Below are 23,298 nucleotides of genomic sequence, written 5' to 3'. Positions count from 1 at the left end.
TCCAAATGTTTATTCATAAAAATAATATTGGATTTAGATAAGAAATAAAAAGTGGGTGCTGCATCCTGTGTAGAGGACTATGTTTGCCTCCATTGCTATCTTTGCTTGCCTCTGCTTCAAAATCTTTTTCTTGCCTGTTATAAAGGAAAACACTGGATAAGGGACTATAATAAAAACTGTTATTTTTAATCCTCAGCACCTCTGGATGCAGTCGCCAGTGTGTACGTTAGAAATGGAGGGTCAAAAGTACTGGAAATAAGGAAAAGAATGGTGGCAAGAAGAGCTATACATTCCTTACTCAACTTTCTTTCCCTTTCCCTTTAAATTCTTTTCTTAATTGCTTGGTATTGTAAAAGTATAGTATAAAAAGCCACATTGCTAACATCTTTTTTTGTCACTTTCAATGATTTGGGCTTGTATGGCCAAGGAAAACAGTCATCTGAAATGCAGATGGCAGCAAGAGCAGGTCATTGTATCACTTTTGTCATGATGAGAATGGGTACGTTTTTAACCTTGCATGCTACATGTAGTGGAAGGCAGATAGATAGATATTGTGCCATCAAGTAGACTCTTAAAGATCACTTAGATTTTGTCCATGATGATCTGCCCCTGACTTTGGTCCTTGAAGTCTTCCAACTATGCACCCATTGCCACTGAAACTGGGTCCATCACCTTGTTGGTTATCTTCTCTTCCCTTCCACTTCTGTCAGCATTATGTATTTCTCAGGGGAGCTAGATCTTCACATAATATGACCAAATTGTTATAATTTGAGCCTGTTCTGTTCGATTGTACCTCAGGTAAGAACTCTGGGTTTGTTCCATGATTCATTTGTTTTCTTCTCAAGAGCCTTTTCAAACACCATTGCTCAAAAGTGCCAATACTCTTCCTACCGTGTTTCTTCAAAGTCCAACTTTTACTTCCACAGAGAGTTATAGGGAATATCATTGCACTATTCTGAATTTTATGTAGACACTTCACAGCATCTGAATGTGTATTCCAATACCTTTATGTCTGCTCTACTAACTGCTAGTCTGTAGTGTGTATTCCTTTTATAGTTGTTTCTTTACTGTTAATGGCTAATCCTAAAAGAGAGAAGCTATCACTTCAGCATCTTCAGTTTTAAGTGGCCAGCAGATTTAAAGTAATATCTAATCTTCCTGAGTCCCTTTAGAAAGACTCCTAGAGATGTCCAGTAAATCCTTTCCTTTAGCACTCTTTATTGAAGGGCTTTCCAGATTGTCTATGGACACAGAACAGTAGTCTCTATGTAGCAAAGAAGCGTGTTTTGGGAGCAGCAAACCATAAGGACTAGAATGAGAGAGATTTAAAGCAAACTGATGGACAAGTAGGATAAAGGTAAAAGAAGAGGGTGCAGTAAGTGACTCAATGAGCAGAACAGATGCAGTTGTCTTATGCAGGCTATAAATATTTGTTAAACCTTGGATCTGGTCTGTTTGAAAAGTGTGATAGCACAAGAACATGGATCTGAGGGAATGACTTTAAATCCCCATCACTATCAAACTGTAAATCATTTGTATTTCTAAAGACCAGGGGTCCTCAAACTTGGCAACTTTAAGACTTGTGGCCTTCAACTCCTAGAATTCTGGGAGTTGAAGTCCACAAGTCTTAAAGTTACCAAGTTTGGAGACCTCTGCTATAGACCAAGGGTCTTCAAACATGGCAAGTTTAAGACTTGTGGACTTCAACTCCCAGAATTTCTGAGGTAGCATGACTGGAGGAGGAACTCTGGGACTTGAAGTCCACAAGTCTTAAAGTTGCCAAGTTTGGAGACCTCTGCTATAGACTAAGCTAAAAGATCTAGTTCTTTTCGGTTCTGTCATGGTGCAGAAGTATGGATCTGAGGCACATATCTTTATAGACCCTGTTATGATTTGATGAACATTTCAACAATGTAAAGAAAAAAACCCATATCCCCCAAAACAGTAAACAGAATACAGTAGTGGAGATGTGGTACAGTGGGTTGATATGTTACAGTGGAATTAAAATAGCTCAGTTTGAATCTCCATTTCACCATGGTTTGAATGGATGACTTAGACAAGTCATTCTTACAACTTATTTTAGAGAGAGATTATGGAATAAAGGGAGACTATGTCAGCTCTCTTGAGGCAATAGGAAAAGGTAAGATAAATGTAGTTACAATACAATATGATATAATCCCAGCAACCTCAAACTCTAATATACTTCGATAAACAAGAATCTGAGTTCAGAAATAGTGGTACATGTATTGATATCAAGACACCATTAGAGAAAAGACGGTTGCCTTTGTCAGCACTAATATGTTTAAACATTTTCAGTGCTGAACTATTACATCTTGCTTCGTTCCCACAACTGAGAAGAGATGACAAATCGTGAGAGAGGCCAAAGTATTGCAAGATGAGTAAGTGTCAGAGATGATCATAATGTTTATGTAATTGTGGAATCCAGTGGCTACAATAGTTCAAGTAACAGTTTATAGCAGTGCTTCCTAAACCTGTATAAATTACCCAAAATTGGTAGAAGTGGTGTTCTCTGAGCTTGACAGTTGAACCCATTACTCTGTGACAATAGGGACATCTAAATTGACTTAAGCTGTTTTACCTACATTGGGTAAAAAGGAGTTTCTAATAAGCAGTTTTGAGTAATGAAGGCAAACAGTTAGGAAGCTCTGCTTTATAGTATTGAATTAAGTGTGTGGTGTGGCTACTTAAATAACATATCAGGAGCATTAAATCAGAAAAAGTTAGTGATAATCTTTGGCCTGTAAGCTTTCTTTTTAAGGAGTCAATTTAGCATTTGTGAAGCTCACTGAAATAATATTACTTTGTGGGCTTTTGTCAAAAAAGCAAGGAAGAAATCAAGACTATTCAACCTTAGCAATTTTGAGAATTCCCAGAATTCCCTAGCCTTGCCATGGGGAATTCTGGGAGTTGAAGTCCATGTTTGAAGTTCAAATTGCCAAGGTTGGATACCCCTGGTGTAAATTGTGTGAATAATAGTCTCAGAGATATGGCACTAATATTCAGGCATGTGTCAACATGTAGCTATTAATACAAGGAAGACAAAATGGTATGGAAAGCTCGGTTTTCCCAGATATCATTCTATTCCAATTCCTGTTGACTTCATCATTTGCAGTAGTGCTTTAAGTATATAGTTGGCCTATGGATAGATCTTAGTATATATTATGCAGGCATTAATCTTGTGATTCATTTCTTGTGGAGGATAAAAAAGAGAGGCATGTTAATGGTCATGTATTTTAAAAATAGAAAGAAACCCCATTTATAATTGCTGTCAAAAAGCTACTTCTGTATAATTGTATTTCTTTTCTATTTCTCTTTTCTTATTCATGAATCTTTAATTTCTTTATTTTCTAACATTTGCATTATTTTATCTTGTTAAAGCTCTTTAGTAAAATTATATTTAAAACAAACTCATTTAAGAATAAAGATTATGTGAAAATGCTGGCGTACATACTGTAGCACTTTTGAGCATCAGAATACTCATGAGGCAACATTAGATCATTTACACAATTGCTACTGCTTTTTTTGTTTGTTTTAAAAATAAGTAGAGAGCGGTTTAATTTGTCTGCTATGGAAGAGCTCACCATTTTAAGGAAATTATTCCTTGGATATGGACTTTCCCTAATCATTTTTTGGAGGGCAGCTTTTTTGTTTCCGGTATGCAAATCAATGGAGATGTTATTTGCATACATGTCCTGCTGGCTAAACGCACAAAAGATATTTCTTGGAATGGGGCCACTTCACTTCAAAAATTTTGTGCAAACCACTAAACATTAACAATTTTATGGTCACACCCATGAGCCTTTAAAGGTTGAGGATCCACAAAGTTCTTACTGAATCTAGACTGAATAACAAATCCAGAAAATATGCCTAAAGTAAGAAAAGTCACTGCTGTTCTAGGAACATAAAAATCCTGTTTCAGTTCAAGGAGTGAATTGACTCTAAGCAAATAGATATCCAGATGGGATGGGAAATATCATGTACCGAGGATGACTAGATCCTAGATCAACAGGGACACAATAGTGAACACGCATCTCATAAAAAACTTTTCTCTTTTTCATGTACTGTATGTGTGCATATTACCCATTTGGTGTCACCCCACACACAAGCATACATGTTTCTGCTGATAGTTTTTTTCCTCTTCTGTGATGCCTTTCCCCTCCTCTCAGTGAAAAAGTGTTACCATACACAGTATGTTTCTAAAACAGTTGGTGAAAGTACTTGAATATGAGAAGATCTTTTTAATAGCTGCTGACTGGTGAGTAGAGGTTCTCACTTTTCTAAGGAATTATGGTGAGTCTGCCAGGACTCAGTCAAAGCTAGGAACAGGGATGTGTGGTAACTGGATTTTGGAAGACAGGATCTTGCTAACTGGATGAGGAGTCTCTATGGGTCCTATTCAGCAAGAAGAAAGTTATCTAAGATTTTAGTAATATGCTTTTAATTCCCATTTAGTTAAGACTACACATGAATGAAATTCGTACTTTATGGCAAAAAGAAGTCTTAGGATCTCTGCTTTCCTGTTGAGACATCATTTTTATTGTTTGGGTGGATCAAATTTTTTCTGTGCATAGTTATGGATGAATAAATATTTATACTTCGAAAGAAATGATTCTTATGACTTTAGTAAATATATTTAAATGTTGAACCTAAATTTTGCCAGCCAAGAACTTACTGAGCTATCCCTGGATTCTTGGAAAGAGTTAAACAAAGTTCTGTGAAAAATCATTTGGTTATTTTCTTTCTGCAAATATGTTTGGTATGCTTTGGACTAGTACTGTCTTTCTGGTAATTCTGTCTTTGCAGACTGCCACATTCCCAGAAACAATTAGTTCAGTCCTTTATCTTTAAGTAATTTAGCCTTAATTTGTTGCCCTGAGCCGTTAGCTCTGTAAAGTTCTGTGTGGGAAAGCTTTTCCTGATGGAACAATTGTATGTTTATTACTTTGTATTTTTGATAGGACTTTTGCCTTGCAGTGTGTTACTACATGCTTTGTAGTGACAATTGATATATATGACTTTTGAAGAACAGATAGGCTTATAAAATGATCCTTGGCATATTTGTTCAGATGTAAATTCCACTGAGTTTAATAAGGCTTAGCTATCAAAAATGCATGTGTAGGAATACAATCTTAATTGATGTAGCATTAAGGAGTTGCTTAATTTCCCATATGTATAGAACTTTTATTTTTAATCCGTCTAGCAATTTTTTTTGTTTGGTCTCTGAAATAATAAAATGCTTGATGCAATAGGAAGGAGCAATAGTATTTTTATGACTTGCTTTTTGATATGGAATGCAGTAACATATAGTTCATGTTTTATTTAGTTTTGTGTATTGTATAAATATTCAAACATTTATGGGAACCAAAAATAGCTGAACTGAAATATTTATGAGGAATCCATTATATTGAATTAATGTATTGTATTTATTATATTTATTGAAATATCTACTTGGAAATTATTATAAAAACCTGGCAACTCAACAGCATGCACTTCCAATGCATTGTTAAAATTTTAGGAAAAATATTGGCACTGAAAATTTTAGTATTTTAATAAATTAATTCTGTTGTGTCTTAAGAAGTAACACACATACATACACACTCTTGCATATAAACTATTCTTTTCAGGATAAAAGGCATTATCTGAAATATAGAAAAGGAGTAAGAAACAGTAAGCCAAAGAATTTAATTTAAGATAAAAATAAAAGGAAATACAGCTGAATCTAGTTTATAGTAACACCCCTGTATGAAACATGTCCTATCCTCCATATATTTCGCTTGATGTGTTGCCTGTCTGGTTTTTAGGGTTTCATTGACTTCATCCAATCCAAAGTTTATCTGTCTTTCTCTTCCTTTTGACCTATTGACTCTTCATTCATATATTTCTTGTGAGATCCAGCTCTTATTCCTTCGGTGACAAACCGCATCAGTATTCTTCTTTTGTACTGCCACACACACTTTTTTATTCAATCCATATTCATTCATTACCCATTCATTTTTTAACCTACATGTTCATGCCTTGCTGCACATTTCTTAAATATCCCATTCCTACTTCATCCAACTTTTACGTTTTTCCTTATGTATTCGTTTCACAATTCCATATTGGAAAGTGGCAAAATCTTACTGTCATTTATAGCCATTTGCATTTTGTTTGACAAACATTAATTTCTTGCAACGCTGCCCCATATTGTATATTACAGCTATAGCTTTGGGACTTCAAGTCAGTTTTGACTCCTGGAGACTGCCAGGACAAGTCTCTGCAGTTTTCTTGGCAACATTTTTGGTAATAGTTTACCATTACCTTCTTCCTAGGGCTGAGAGAAAACGATGGCCAAAGGCCACCCAGCTGGCTTTGTGCCTAAGTTGGGACCAGAATCCACAATCTCCTGGTTTCTGTACCGGTGCCTTAACCAAACCCCACACGTATATTACATATTACCTTTCTATCGGATTATTACATTAGTATTTCTTGTTTAACCTTTTCACCCATTTCCACACAAGCTTCTATTCTATCAAATTGGATTTTCTTGCCCGTACTGATGTTCCATGACCTGACAATTAGGGATTGTCATCATTTGAGACTCATAAAAAAACGGGTGCTTTTTCCATAGCTCTGAAATATCATAACGCTTGAGGGTAGATTGGCCTCAGTTTTGCTTATCATTTTGAAAGCCTTGAAGACTTGGTGGCTTACCTGGATATAGAATTGGGAGAATAATTGAGCCCATATTGAATGAATCAATGCATCAATGAAAATATGTGTGTGTGTGTGTGTGTGTGTGTGTGTGTGTGGATCTTTGGTTATTCGGGTTTTCTCCCGCGTAAAATTGGAAGTATCTAGGCAATGTTTCGATGAAGTCTCATTCATCATCTTCAGGCTTGTGTCTTCAGCTTTGTGCTTCTCGGAGTAATATCTGAGAAGCACAAAGCCGAAGACACAAGCCTGAAGATGATGAATGAGACTTCATCGAAACATCACCTAGATACTTCCAATTTTACGCGGGAGAAAACCCGAAAAGCCAAAGATCCACATACAAATACCTGCGAAAACCTCAGAAAACACACACACACACACACACACATATATGGTATTTAGGTTTCTTCAGGTATTTTCCCACGTCTTAATAGTTGTGCTTTTAAAGTTATAGGGATGTTTCAGCGGAATCTCATCTGCCATCCTCAGGCTTGTGTATTGGTTTTTTTTTAATCCTGACACACACGATTAAGAAAAAATCCAATACACAAGCCTGAGGATGGCAGATGAGATTCTGCCGAAAGCACAACTATTAAGACGTGGGAAAATACCTGAAGAAACCTAAAGACCATACATATAAATACCCGCGAAAACATAAGAATATGTGTGTGTGTGTGTGTGTGTGTGTGTGTGTATAATCTTCCATTAGCCAACTACAGTCTCATTAGTGATGTGAATAGCTATATAAACCATAAATAAACCCTCCACATTTTTATGGCTCGCTGTATGAAAATGTGTATATATGTATGTGTGTTCTTCTTGTTCTCTTTTATGTTATTTAGCAGATTATTTTCTCCAGGTCGCAATCATTCAGAATATGGACCATTTTTTTCTTATTCATATCTTGTTCTTTCATTTACCATTTACTGTAGCATATAACATATAACTATTACCAACGGATGGATTCCTGCTCTTATACAGTATATGCCCACAATAATCTAAATGGTATCAGTTACATTTTGATATACATTTTAGCCTTTCCCTTCATAATTGAACTTCCACTTTCACTTCCCTGCCTGCATTTATTAAACTTAGGCCATTGGTTCCGACTGCCTTCATTCAGAAACAGTACATCCCTCCCATTTTCTTGGTTTCAGAGAAACATCTCTATTTTTCTTTATTAATTTCGTTCAAAAATCATCCTGTTTACCATTTACTTCTCTCATTCCAATTGTTCCATATGTCACTGTCATCACTATGAAGGGCCAAAATGGTGATCTCTATCATCCATCATGGCTTTGATCAAGTGAGACTTCCTTTTAATAAATTAAAGACTTCTTGTAGCCATATGCAGCCTTATCTGCTAACTATTTAAAAAGTGCCAATCAGTTTGGAACATTTTGTCTAGTAGGCAAACATGGAATCAAAGCCCATCTTTTTATCCCAAGCTCGTTTACACTATCCTGTGTAAGCTTGGATCTCTTATCTAGAGACTCCCTTGCAAGTCAATTCACTGTTGTTTGTATCTCACTAACTAGGAGGTACATGTGTATTAATACATGTTTGGAATACCTCTGCATCTTAACAAGACATAAAGTATCTGCCATAAAAAATAGTCCCAAACTAGAACTATTGTAATAGACTTAACATTCTCGTTAAGGAATATCCAAGGTTTATATATGAATGCTTACTAGAACTACAGGTAGTCCTCAACTTATGATCACAATTGAGTCCAAAGTCTCTGTTGCTAAGTGAGACAGTTGTTAAGTGAATTTTACCCTATTTTACAACCTTTCTTGCCACATTTGTTAAGTGAATCACTCAGTTGTTAAATTAGTAACACGGCTGTTAAGTGAGCCTGGTTTCTCCATTTATTTTGCTTGTCAGAAGGTTACAAAAGGGGATCACATGACCCTGGGACACTGCAACCATCAAAAATTTAAGTCAGTTGCCAAGCTTCTGAATTTTGATCACATGACTGTGGGGATGTTTCAATGGTCATGTGAAAAACGGTCCTAAGTCATTTTTTCAGTGCTGTTGTAACTTTGAATGGTCACGAAATGAACTGTTGTAAGCCAAGGACTACTTGTATTCATTTTTTTAAAAAAGTTCCATTAGCTGTTAGTGATTATAATTCTATTAAAAACAGAATGTCTTATTGGGAAATATATAATAGAAAATTCTTTTTAAAAGGTCTACTTATAAAGCACACTACCTTTAAAATCTCAAAATGGAAACTTATGACTTTCCTATTTATGAAGAAAAAGTTGCTCCTAGTGCAAAACTCAGTAAAAACATAAATTTAAGTTCTCTTTATAAACTAAAGAAAACCCCAGAAAAATTTGAGTATTTGAACGCACAAAAAAGAAATTGGCAATAAAATCTCAGCTCAGTACTACTATCTGCCTATTAGATTTCTTTTCCTCCTTCCTGTATTTATTTTTCCTTCGCTCTATTTTTTATTTTAAGTAGCTTTGTGAACTGTTACTATTGCCAGGTTTTCTGACCCCTTTATTTATTTAAACATATTTATATCCCTCTGCAATCCAAGTGCTGTTGTTGGCTGCTTCCATTATAAAAAAAAAATCATTAACAATTCTACTTCATGTAGGTTCTCCCTTACTGTAGTCCTGTACCCTGCTTTCTTTTGGCACTTCTTTGAATGACTATATTACGACTTTTAATTTTCTGAACCAATGCTCTACATGCTTTCTTATCTCTGTACAAAGAATATTTAATGCGGGATATAATAATAGACATAGGATTTAGCATAATAAAATGTTAGTCTTGAAAAGGTGATCAGAACATAGTGAATCATTGTATACCTTTGGGTGAGATGCATATATTAGGAGAAATTTGGTTTGTATTCTGTCATTTGTCAAATCCAACCTTTTTGGCATCGATATTTTGCAATAAGAATGAACATATCTGTGACACTTGTGTAAGTATGCATGAAGCATCAGTTGCACAAGTTCATATTTTAAGGGGAACTCAGATGTTACCATGAAAATATTTATTTCTAAGGAGAAAACTGCAGAAAGTAATTTAAATTTCTCTTTCTTTAGTTGTCATGTATATTCTCATAATTTTGTTTGCCTGCAAAGTAGATTTTTTAAAGAGTTGGTAAAGTTTATTCTCATCAAAGTAAAGAATGAAAAACTCTTCAAAATCTAATCCCTTTAAATAAAATGTGATTATATCACTATCTGAATGAGAGGGTGAAAGAGATGTGTGGAAAATAACAAGTCCTCTTCCTTGCTAGCCTGTACAATAGTTATAACATTTCTAAATCGTTACAGTATTATGGTATCTTAACTAAAGTAGAAGTTAGCTTTTTCTTGGTGGAGATTAATTATGCAATTTTGTTGATAGCAGTTCCTAGGAAATCTGGGACTTTGTCCTTTGGACCTTTTATCTTTGACATAGTTAATTTTTGTTTGACTTATTCTTGGTTTCCAAAGTTCATTTAACCTGAGGATTGGGTGGTGAAGAGAGAAATGATATAGCACATTGAAATATAAGTATTAATGAGATCCTAAAGCATACTTGTAATAGATAATACATACACCATACCTAAAACCATTGTTTTGAAGAAAAAAAAAACATTTTCCTTAGAAGCCAGTACCCTTGTGAATTTTGTTATTTTAGATTTACTTCTGGTGTAATACAAAGCAACATTGCTTGAAATTCCTTGTAAAAAGGCCAGCTTTCTATTTCCTCACTCAAGGACAATTTTTTGGTTCATCCAAAGAATATGCTGTGCATATTTTTCTTTCCCCATAACAGTGTAAACACATTTCTCCTTTGTATGGTTACAAGAGGCCAGGCAATGGGTTAAATCTATCTCCTAGCTGATTGGACTGAGTCTGTCAAAGTTGCTTAGCTTAGCTCCACCCTTGTTGTTGGACATTCCCCAGCTTTCGACTCAGTCCTCAGCTAGGATGGACACAAAACTGCCCCTCTCTTCCATTGCTATTTGCAAGGGAAACCTCACAAGGAAGAAAAAGAAAAAAAGTTTTAAAAAACATGGCTCTGCTTCACAGATGATTGGTGGAGCCACGAAACAGGTGATTTGCCGCTTTGGAGTGACTGGTAAAGGCCGCGGGGGCTGTTCTGGGCTCCGCAGTGAAGGAAGCCGAATAGTTGGCCATCTTCTTTTTGACAGACGGCATCGGCCCGCATTTCCAGGCCCTCCTATGTGCCTAGGGGAACAGCTCTGGGCCATTGGCCCCTCGAAAGCAGCTGGAGCCCAAATTTCTGGAAAAGGGGTGAGGCGCGTTGTGCTGGTGGGAAACCTGGTCCCTCACTCTGAGGTAGACCGGGCTCTCCAGGCCTTGCGGCCATGCCCAGGATTGCTTTCAGGCCCTGGTTTTTATTCTGCAAGGCCCCAGTGGGGAATAGTGCTAGCAGGATGTGTTAAAACGTCCTGCTGAGGTTATATAGGGCTGATAAAGGAGTGGCTGGAGCAGTGGGGGAGGATAATTGCATCCCCCCATTTTTACTCACCCCTCATTCACTTTTCCTTGCATGGGTGTCCAAACTACAAAAGCCTCCTTTCCAATTTGGCGGATGCCCCTTGGGGAAGCAGGGCCTCCAGAACAGGTGACCACAGCACAACTTCCTCTGCTCTCATTCAAAGGAGCAAACAAGGAAAGAAGGCCTTGCCAGCAAAGAAGGCCTCAAAAGCAGAGGAGAAGGATGCTTCTAGGCATCAGAAGATTCTAGAAGAACAGATTGCTTAAAAGCCAAAAGGCTTCCAGTAGGAGGAGCAACAGATCACCTTCAAAGGGTGACTCAGCTGCTTCCCAGCATAGTGAGGAGTTTCCTCAGGAGCAAGAGCCTGATCATTCTTTCAGGACAACAGCTCAGGCCTGGTTCCCAGATGGAGCTGAAGGTGCTGCTATGCAACAAATCTCTGCAAAGGGTAGGCATTATGGGGATCCACAAGATTTGGCCTTTCATTCAGAGCCTTGGCAACAGCAGACTGTCAGACCTAGGCCTGGAGTAGAAGGAACATTCACTTCTACAGCAGCAGGTCTTAGGCCATCTGAATCCACTGAAGCAGAGATTCCTATAAATATGCAGATTATTATAGGCAGGGCCATCCAGAAGGGAATAGCTGAAGGAATCCCGAGATTTTTGCATCATTCCTCAGAAGCTTCAGAGGTCTCTGTGATCCCACCAAGAGAACAAGTGGGGCGTTTATCTGAAAGGGGTTCCTTAATTCAGGACCCTGGATCTCCTGATCCTTCAGTGTATACTCCTTCTTCCCTGGCAGGGGAAGCAGACAAGAGAGAGTCTGACCTTTCAGAAGATGAAGGTTTGGCTCCTGAGCAACCAGCCTTTTCTGGTCTATTCTGCTCTACTCTTTTCAAATCCTTGCTATTTAAGGCCAGAAATGCGGCCAATCTGGGCCCAGACACTGATGATGGAAATCCCAGCGGGGATGTTCCTATGGAGTCTGATACACTATTTGATGAGCCAACTGTCAGAGCGGAGGTTGTTCCATCTCCTAAGCTCTTCCTTAAGGTGGTGCATAAACAACTGGATACATCTGCTTCCGGCCGTAGTCTATTTGCTTCTGATCATAGATTTTTCAATATGGGGCCGGAACTTACCAAGAGCTTGCAGGTTCCAATAGTAGATGCTCCTGTGGCAGCATTGGCGTCCACGTCATCTGCCCTTTCTGATCCTGAGGAGGTTCTCAAAGCTGATGAAAAAAGGATTGAGCAGCTGTTGCAGAGGGCCCATCAAGCAGCTGCTTGGGTGGTGAAGGCATCCATGGCTGCCTCCTTTTTTACTAGAGCTTCCCTCAGATGGCTGAGACAACTACAAGATAGGCTTCCAGTCTCAGATATTAGAGCCCACCAGGATATAAATAAGCTGGTTGCGACTGCAGAATTCACTGCCGATGCCACTCTACATGAAGCCAGATTTGCTACTAAGGCCATCGCTGCTTCGGTGGCAAGTAGACATATGTGCTGGCTTCAAAATTGGTAGGCTGATGCCAGGAGAAAATGGAAGTTGGCATCGAATCTGGTTCAAGGGGATCAGTTGTTTGGTGATGCCTTGGATCCTCTACTGTCCATAAGGGCAGATCATATTTCAGGCAGCCAGATTGGCTCAGCAGAGCCACTATACACCATGCTGGATGGAGGCGGCATCCTTCCCTTTTTCTACAATTAACTTGGAGATTCGGTCAACCCCTGGTGGACCTGTTTGCCACACCAGTTAGTGCACAGTTGCCACAATTTTTCACATGGTTTGTCACCTCGGGGGCTGAGGGGAGTAACGCTCTATGCAGCAGGTGACCACCAGGCTTGTTGTATGCCTTCCCTCCTCTGCCATTATTATCGACTGTGGTGAGAAAAATCCTGGTGGAGAAGGCGGAGGTTATCCTCCTGGCTCCATATTAGCCCCACCATCCTTGGTTCGTGGACTTGGTGAATCTCTCAGTGACCTAACCCTGGCGGATTCTGTTCTCCAGGGATCCCTGATACATCCAGAGCCCCAGTGGCTACAGCTGACAGCTTGGTGCTTGAGTGGAGCATTTTAAAACATGACAAATTATCCAGCAACGTAATTCAAACTATTCAAGCTTCCAGGTGACCTTCCACAATTTGCATCTATGATGCTACATGGCAAGCCTTTTGCCTTTGGTGCTCCAAGTCAAAAAATAAGCCTTTAGAGCTGGATTTCTTGCAAGCAGGGCTAGATAGGGGTCTCTCCCCTAATACCCTGATGTCAGGTGGCGGCCCTGTCATCAGTATTGACATGTGGAAGGTTGGAATTGTTGGCTCATCACCCGACCATTCGTAGGTTCCTCAGACGTGCTTCCAATCTATGGCCACCAGTGGTTCACAGGTATCCCACTTGGGACCTGTCAGAGGTATTGCAGTCCCTGACTAAAGCTCCATTTGAACCTCTCAGGTTGACGAGTTTGCATCTTCTGACTGTTAAAGTGGCCTTCTTGGTTGCTATCTCATCGGCCAGGAGAGTCTCAGAGCTAGTGGCTCTTTTAGTGTGTCCAGACCTATGTATATTTCACCCTCACAGGGTGGTTTTGAGGCTGGACCCGGCCTTCATTCTGAAGGTCAACACATGGTTCCACAGGGTGCAACAGTTGGCATCCACGAAAGAGACCTACAACAAGATAGATCGAAGACATCAGCAAGTATTGTTGGCCCAATTGGCAAAAGAAAGCTTAGGACCATATTGGTTAGAAACATGCAGAACAGGCCTTCATCCTACAGTGAATAGATAATGGTAAAATGGTGATGATGAAATAAGAATTATATGCCACTTGATGATGTCTGCAGAATAGAAAAAGTGTTGCAGTGGCATTAACTGATAGTCCAAGGGATAGTCCCAAAGGTCTTTTTCAAAAGGCAACTGAACTTTTTGGGTTCCCCCGCCCCCCGAAAACGTTTCACTTCTCATCCAAGAAACTTCTTCAGTTCTTGGATGTGAAATGAAAGATTTTCAAGGAAAAACCAAGAAAGTTCAATTGCCTTTTGAAAAGCACCTTTGGGACAACCATGACCTCAGAACTGCACTCTAAGCTAAAAGCTGTAGAGAAAATTCCAATTAGTTGAAGAAAAAGAGAGGCATGGCCTTCAGATAAAAGCAATAGTCAGTTTCTCAATTTTTTAAATGTTTTATATATATATGACTGAACAAGGTGTAAGACTTTTTAGTTTTTTGTTAATAAAAAAATGGGGAAGGAGGTAAAATAGAATAAAGGCTGGATCCATCTAAATTCTTACGGGTAAAAATTGGCATGAAACCCTTCTTATCGAAGCTTCTGTGAATTTCAGAAAAGTACTCTTCAATGTCAGTGCCTGAAAAGAAAAAAAAAGTCAACCTCATAGCAAGAAGGTCAATCTGGTTCTTTAGATCAGCCAAACAAGCAGTTGCAAAGAAATTGATTCATCCTTTTCTACCAGGCATAGCACTCAACTCCTACTGATAATTACAGGTAGTCCTTAACTTACAACCACAATTGAGCCCAAAACTTCTGTTTTTGTTAAGTGAGACATTTGTTAAGTGAGTTTTGTTCCATTTTATGACATTTCTTGCCACAGTTGTTAAGTGAATCACTGCAGTTGAGAAGTTAGTACCACGGTTGTTAAGTGAATCTGATTTCCCCATTGACTTTGCTTGTCAGAAGGTTGCAAAAGAGAATCACGTGGCCTTGGGACAGAGCAACCATTATAAGTATGAACCAGTTGCCAAGTGCCTGAATTTTGATCACATGATCACGGGGTTGCTACAAAGGTCATGTGAAAAATGGTCATAAGTCACTTTTTTCAGTGCCGTTGTAACTTCAAACAGTCACTAATGAACTGTTGTAAGTCAAGGACTACCTGTACTGTGAGATGGATGAATTTATGAGTGGAATATTCTGGAGTCCAGCAATGGACTCCAAATTTTTCTTTTTAAAGGTTTACTTCTATTAACTAACAATCTTCTTAAAACCAAAATTTCTGGCATAACAACAAGAACAAAAAATGGGAAAATAAATTCTGCAACTAATTCAGTAATCCCGGACCAACAAAGTACCAAGTTGATAGCCTGACTGAGGAAGTGAAAAGAACATGGGAAGAAAGTGGTGACAAACTGCTTGTGTGTTAGTGCCAAGAAAGTTACATATGCCCATAAAAAATTGCCAGGAGTGGAGCTAAACCTGAGGTGACCTACAACAATAACTCTTCCTTTAATCAGGCCAAATGTAACTCTGTGAACACATTAAAATATATCAGTAATAAGAATTAATCAGAATAAATATTCACGTATAAAGGTTACTTTCTGTTTTAGGGCAAAGTACACAACTGATAATGGGCCTTCGACCAATATTTAACAATATATGGATATCATGATATTATTACTACATCCTATAAATCAGAGATGATTGACCTATGAGACACCAGATGTCGAGTGATGGCAGCCCTATCCATCATGACCAGCTGAGAATTGCAATCCAATAATATCTGAAAGTTCATCTCTTATATGAACGAAAAAGAGAAAAGGACAAATTAATATTTTTTTAAACAAAATTAATGATTAAGGCACCAGGCTAGAAACCAGGAGACTCTTGAGTTCTGGTTTCTCCTTACTCAGGAAAGTCATCCCAGGCAAACTTGGGCCAGCTCAACTCATCTCACAGGGTTGTTGTGGGGAAAATAGGAGGAGGAAGTTGTGTTAGATCTGTTCGGCACTATTGGTTATTTGTAAAAATAAAGGCAGGGTACAAATAAATAATGAAATACTTGACTGAATAGAAACATTTCGTAATGTTTTTGGCTGTCTTATAAATGCATTTCTTCTCTGACACAAGGGAAAAGTTACTCTTCAAAATAAGAATTTAAGGTAGTTTTGCAAGTAATAAAGTAGGAGATATTTTTCTGAGCTCCTGAGAACAGCAACTTTCTGCTGCTGCTCTTCCAAAAGGCAATTTAAAAGAGGGAAGGCAGTTTTTCTAGAAATTACATCAGGCAACCTCTGTTTCTCGTCCATGCTTACAGCTACATTCTTTGGGACTGAGATGAAGCAAAGCATGATGGTAGCCTGAGGCAAAGTATTATTCAAATACAGGCTTGTCTAGCATAGTTATTGACAGCAACCCCTCTTATCTTCTACAAATGTGGATGTAATAGGAATGGCACAAGAGGTTAGGGCCATAAATTGGGTGATTTGTATAGGAGATTATGTGCTACTCAAATTCATTTGCAAAGATGAGTTATATTCGTGAAGGAATACATTGACATAATCATTATGGAAAGTGTCATAGAGAATGTAGATCTCATAATTTCTGGTACAATATTAAAAGGTATTCATTGGAGGAAGCATATCTTGGATTTTGATTACTTGATTTTGAAGTCCAGAAGTAAGTACTGAATTACTGTAAAGAAAGAAAGTAGTACTCTGTACTATTAAATATGTTAGCGTGAGCTTGCATGTATTTGTGTATAAAATATGAATATGGAAATAAAACACTTCGTTTGGAAGTTCTAAGGTAGTTATAACCTTTACCTTTTAATTGCTTGATATATTCAGCCTTATTTTGTGTTTCAAATGCCCTGCCCTGTCTTAGATATCACTTATAATAAATTTGGGTGGGAGTGCGCCTTTGCATCAGGACATAGAAAGTTACTACTCGGAGTAAGTCAATTTTGGAATGCTTTTAAAGATTCATCTTTTTGGCTTTAAAAAACAGAAATAGATATGTAAACTATTCATGATATTTAAAATGGCAGAAAGTTTTGTATACATATCTAGTAAAGATGTTGAATCTGTTTTGATGTAACAAAGAATCTCAAGTGTTTGTACAATGTGCTTTCTTGTTTTGTTTACCCTATATATCACATCAGATTTTGTGATAATTTTAATATTTCTTGCATCCTGCAAAGGCTGCTTACAAACTAGAATGGAAGATTATGTACTATAATTCACCTAAGAGGAAGTTTTCCCATTTCAGTTGCTAAAGGAAACTGGCACCCATGAAATTAAATGTTTGGGATAGCAGTGCACATATTTTAAAACATCTTGATGGTAAAATCTTTTTCTTTAATTCATTGTAAATGGTGTTCCTTGTTATATTGTCTAATGGTAAAAAATAAATGAATTTGGCGATCAAGAAGGGTACTCTATTACAAACATTGTTTTATTAATGTCAGGTCTATTAGAATACTAAAAGATACACCTGAACTCTTCATCATAATTGTTACAGGCCAATTGTTGTGCAAGTAAGCAGTTCCCTCCCCCCAACCAAATTTGAGGTCTCAAGGTCCTGTGACTTATAGTTCCCATTAATTCTAGTTATCAAGACAAGTGATCAGAAATAATTATTAATAAATCTATTTGGAGGAATCAAGTTGGAGAAAGATGTCTAGTCTTTAATCATGCATCTGTTGATTAAAAATGGATGCCATAATTTATATTAACATTAAAATAGACAGCTAGTTTGCCTTTGAAAGAAACACACGTATTTAGGTTTTATTGAAAGGTTGAAAATCAATTCAGAAATACTTTTGTAAGTGTTTAATTTAAGTTTGGAAAAAATGCAGTGATGGAAAGCTATGGAAATTTGCAGGGTGATGTGTGTAAACTATTGCTTAATAGCACTAGCACTTAGACTGATATACTGCTCCACGGTGCTTTATAGCCTCTCTCTAGGTGGTTTACACAGTCAGCATATTGCCCCAAACAATCTGGGTCTTCATTTTACCCATCTGGCAAGGATGGAAGGCTGAGCCAGTCAAATTTGTTTCTTGGGGACAATCTTTATATCTATATATAGCTTTAACTGGCTGTCTTAGAAAAAAAGACGCACAATTCTTGCCAGTAGTGTACTCTCTGCAATGTCATATTGCTACAAGATATTTTATTATTATGTAGTCTACAAATTCTAGACTTAGAACACTAAAACTGACAAAAGATACATTTAGAGCCAATTGGGAGACAGATGGTACAGGTAGTCTTCAACTTACAACAGTTCTTTTAGTGACCATTCAAAGTTATAACAGCATTGAAAAAGTGACATCACTATTTTTCACACTTAACGACTATTACAGGTTTCTCCATAGTCATGTGATTTATATTTGAAAGCTTGACAACTGGCTCACATTTATGATGGTTGCATATCCCGGGGTCATGTGATCATTTTTTGCAATCTTCTGACAACCAGTCAATGGGGAAACCTGATTCACTTAACAACTGTGTTACTAATTTAACAACTCCCGTGAGTCACTTAACGAATCTGGCAAGAAAAGTTGTAAAATGGGGCAAAATTCACTTAACAAATTTCTCACTTAGCAACATAAATTTGGGCCTCAATTGTGGTCTTAAATTGAGGACTACTTGTGCACAATTCTGTTGCTCCTTTTGTCAAATTGCTTTTTTATCAATACTTATTGCTGCTGTAGTGATTCTGTATTTTCTCCTGAGAGCCGTTCGGATCATCCAGAGAGTGGGAGGTGCTTCAGTCTACGTCGTTGATGGCTGAGCTCAATCACTGAGGAACGCTCCGCCCTCCATCACATGGCTCTCTTGCGTTCCCAGTTTGCGCTCAGCCGTCGCTGTTAGGCTGTGCATTTCTCACTCCTTGGCCGATCCAAGACTTGCTCTCAGGTTTGGAAATATTTATAGAGAAAAACAAGTTATTTTCCTTAGCCTTCTGGCGCAGGACTGGGGATTTAAGGGGAGCGCGTTTTTTTCGCCCCCAGGGGTTGTACAACGGCGACTTTCGCGCTCGGCGCTAATTCCCCCAATTTGATCTCTTGCCTGCCGTTTCTCTCGCTGCGCTTGCAGCAGCTTTACTGATCGCACTGATAAGTGCTGCTGGTATTCCCCCACCTGCAAACGCCGCCGCCCTAAGAAGGGGCGAAAACTTACTGCTTGGATTCCTCGGCCTCTTTTAAGGCCGGAGAAGTAAAAACTTCATTGCCCTGAGCAGCCCGGGACTTTAGCAACGTGGGCGATCGCTCTAGGGCGCCACCACGTGGCGGGCGCCATCTTGAAAAATAAAATAAAAGATTGAGGCCTCATAGCGCTGCTGAGTAACCGGCCCTAGCACAGGCCTCTCAGCCTGTAGGGCCTTTGCTAATTGGTACAATTTAGTAATTGTTGGCTTCCCGCAGCAGGCTCAGGGCAAGTGATTGCAGCCTATCCCTCCCGGTTGTTGCCTGGGAGCTCCAGCTGCCAGAGGCCTCTTCTTCAGCCTCAGGCGTTTAATTCGGATAATTGGCAATCTTTCATTAATAGAGTAATAATAATAATAATAATTACAATTATAATAATTATAATAATAATAATATTAATAATAATCATATATTACTAATATAATATTAGAACAAGAATATTAACAATAGTTCTAATTCTAATAGACATTGGAATATCTGCCTGTATGCAGGTCTAGATATTTCCTCATATATAGGTTTATATTTATACTCACATATAGATAGACCTGAGTGAGTTTATTCCTGTAATTTTTTCTTATTGATATTGTACCTTAGCATTCCAAGTCTCATTGGATTGTTATCCTGCTTGTGCAGATAAGTATTAAGAATTATTTCTACATCTATATTACAGAATTTATACATCTAAATTCCAAAAGGGGGTGTGGGCCAGCTGAAAGGACACCTGACCTTTGTTGTAGGTCGAACCCTTGGCGAGCCAACCGCCTTTAACTGTATTACTGTCCTTTCTTGTACAATGGCAGATGACATTCCCACCAAAGGCCCTTCTTTGAAGGCCAAATCCAAATCCTACCACCTGCGCAAACAGGCTAAGGAAACTCCTAAGGAAACTCCTAAGGAAACACCTAAAGAGACCTCTAAGGCTTCTCAGAGAGACGCCTACGACGTCACAGGGCTCTCGAGAGGGAATTTGACAGGCGGTCCAGAGAGACACAACCGGTACTTCCAGCACCCTCCGCTCCTTCTACCTCCAGACCCCCCTCCTCCAGATTGTTTTTCCGTCTCCAGGCGCAGCCCATCCCAGGGACATCAGGCTCCCGGCCCATCAACCAGACAACCTCCTGAAGCTACTTTCACGCCCACGGCCGCTGGTCTTCGCCAGGAGGAGGCCCCCTCATCCGAGATCCCTGCGCACATACAGGCATTGATGGAACGGGCCATTCGCCAGGGATAGCAGAGGGCCTTCAACAGATGTCCAGGTCTACTCCCCCTCACTGGCGCCCGAACACGACCCACCATCAATGAGGTCCTCGCCAGATCAGACCCTACTGTGGGTCAGGTACCTTCTCAAGGGGCAGTCCTCTCCCAGAAAGGGACCCGGAGGAGGATATAGAGTATCTAGACCAATTTGGGGGAAGAGGAAATGGAATGGGGGTCTATGCAACAAGAGGAGCCCCTATCGGAGGTAGATCCTATGGAGGGGACATGTCCGAGGATGAGGGTCTCACCCGGACCAACCCACTGTTGCGGCCTGTTCAAGCCCCACATGTTTAAATCCCTTTTATTCAAAGCCAGGAACATCTCTGGCCTGTCGGTGCAAACCTCCTCAGCTCTCCCCTCCCCGGCAGAAGGTCAGGAGGACGCCATCTTTAGTCAACCCGTGGTGGAGGCGGAGGTAATCCCGGCTCCACCCCTATTTCATGACCTGGTCTCAAATCAACTGAATTCTACTAGGGCCCCTCCCGCCCATCCAGCCTGGACAGGAGGTTCTTTAACCTCGAGTCGAGTTTCTGTGACTTACTCAACACCCCCGAGGTGGATGAGCCCATTGTTGGGTTGGCCTCCTCGCCCTCCCCAGTGACCCCCTAGAGGCTCTGAAACCCGAGGACAAGAGGTCCGAGCTCGCCCTACGTAGAGCTCACCAAGCGGACTCCTGGGCCATTAGATCAGCCACTGCGGCTTCTTTCTTCACCAGATCCTCGATCCGGTGGCTTCGGCAACTGAAGCAACATGTTCCCCCTCCAACACAAGGGCTCACCAGGACATAGCAAAACTGACGGCCGCGGCGGAATTTTCCGCTGACGCCACCTTCCATGCGGTCAAGTTCTCTGCCCGGGCAATAACGTCCCATGTCACTGCTCGCCGCCTGCTCTGGCTTAAACACTGGCAGGCGGACGTTAAAACAAAGTTGGGCTGGCTACTGCCCCCATAAAAGGGGACAAACTATTTGGCACGGCTCTGGACCCCTTGCTATCTGAAACCCGGAGCAAGAGAAAATTTCTCCCTCCCCTGTTTTGGAGGTCAGAGTCTAGAGGCCCCCAGCCATTTCGGAGAGGCTCCTCCCGCCCTTTCTACCAGTCTCCTTCCCGCCAAGGTACTCGAGACCCCCTCCTCCCGACCGTTCCAGCCCCAGGATCGAACCGATCCGGCCGATAGAACAGGAGGGCAGCGGCTACAGGCGCCCTTTCAGGGGCTCAGGAGGGAGGCCCTTCCGGCGTAGATAGATCCCGCCCCTCCCCTCCCATCGGCGGACGCCTCAAGCACTTTGCCGACCGATGGGACTCTTCCACCTCTGATACCTGGGTCCGTGATACCATCAGACTCGGCCTCACGCCGACCAAGAGCGCCCTGACTTCTTTCTGGCGTCCCCCTCAAGGGACCCCATCAAACGCAACCTAATGGATTCAGCAATCCATCATCTTCTCCAAATACAGGCCATTCAACCCGCCCCACCCCCAGCGGGGCAGGGGTTCTACTCCCACCTTTTTGTAGTCCCCAAATCCTCCGGAGGATGGAGGGCCATCTTGGACCTTAAACGCCTTAACCGTGATCTGGTCTATCGCAGGTTCAAGATGCACACCCTGCAGTCCATCCTCCTCAGCATCCGCCAAGGGGACTGGCTATCCTCCATAGACCTCTCCGAGGCCTACCTCCACATTCCAATCCGACCCTCCCATTTCAAATTCCTCAGGTTCTGCTACAACCACCGCCACTTCCAATATGTCGCCCTTCCTTTGGGCTAGCCTCTGCCCGAGGACCTTCACTAAGGTCCTCGCGGCCCTGGCGGCTCATCTCAGGAATCTCCCGGTCCGCCTCCATTGCTACCTGGATGACATCCTCATCCTCTCTCCCTCCAGACCCCAAGCAGAGAGGGACATCAGGGTTACTATCTCGGCCCTCCAAGACCATGGTTTCCTAGTTAATTGGCAAAAGAGCCAACTATCCCCATCTACAAGGATCTCCCACTTGGGGCTGTCATTGACTCAGTGCAGGGTAAGGTGTTCCTCTCCCCGAGAGATTCCTTAGTATCCAGGAAGCCGTCAGGCATATCAGACGCTCCAGGAAGGTTACAATTTTAGAATTGTCCAAATTACTGGGTAAAATGGTTTCTTGTATCTCGATTGTTCCATGGGCCCGTTTACACGCTAGACCCCTACAATGGTTCCTGCTCCCATTCCAGCGGACCGGCAGAAGCAACTCAAAGGCCACAGTCAAGGTACCTCCAAAAGTCCTTACATCTCTCCTCTGGTGGACCAGCCTCACCATCAACAAGGGTCACTTCATCAAGGAGCCCCACCGCCTCACCCTTACCACAGATGCCAGCCTGTCCGGATGGGGCGCCACATCCTCTCGCTCTCAACTCAGGGCACATGGTCTCAGGTAGAACGGGGTGCAGTATAAACTGGCTGGAGCTCCACGCCATCTTCCTGGCCCTGCGCAGAGTTTCCTCCCCAAGTACGTGGGCGGCATGTCCTCATACTAAAGGGCAACGTCACCGCCAAGGCTCACGTCAACCGTCAGGGGGCACACAGTCCATCCGCTTGATGAGGGAGGCCGAACGCCTCTGCCGTTGGGCAGAGCGCAATCTCCTCTCCCTCAGAGCCGAACACATCTCAGGGGACTCAAACACCCAGCGGATTGGCTAAGCAGGACCACGGTGGACCAGTCCGAATGGCGCATCCACCCGTCACTATTCAGGAAGCTTACCAGAATGTTCGGTCTCCCGTTAGTAGACCTCTTCGCCTCCCCACTCAACACGCAACTCCCAGGTTTTTCTCCAGGTACCCCTCCCACGGGCCGAGAATCACGACGCCTCCGTTGCCCTGGCCCACAGGGCTCCTCTATGCCTTCCCGCCTCTAGCCCTGGTTCCCAGAGTTCTCCAGAAACTCA

General features: G+C 40.9%; 2 protein-coding genes across 9 annotated transcripts in view; both read left to right on the top strand.

Moving 5' to 3' along the window:
- Nucleotides 1-23,298, top strand: part of NUMB (NUMB endocytic adaptor protein) — a 78,131-nt gene that overhangs the window by 2,774 nt on the left and 52,059 nt on the right. The window lies entirely within an intron of this gene.
- LOC148133390 (uncharacterized) lies at nt 11,614-12,711 on the top strand. The gene has a single exon (XM_087961794.1). It carries the CDS (start codon nt 11,614-11,616, stop codon nt 12,709-12,711), a length of 1,098 nt encoding a protein of 365 aa, XP_087817920.1.

Source organism: Notechis scutatus, chromosome 1 (genome assembly GCF_049901735.1).
Source record: "Notechis scutatus isolate UNSWTSFEM ecotype Mainland chromosome 1, rNotScu1.2, whole genome shotgun sequence".
In the NCBI taxonomy this organism is placed as follows: Eukaryota; Metazoa; Chordata; class Lepidosauria; order Squamata; family Elapidae; genus Notechis; species Notechis scutatus.
Note: the sequence above shows the minus strand (reverse complement) of the source record. Positions and strands in the feature narration are given on the sequence as shown.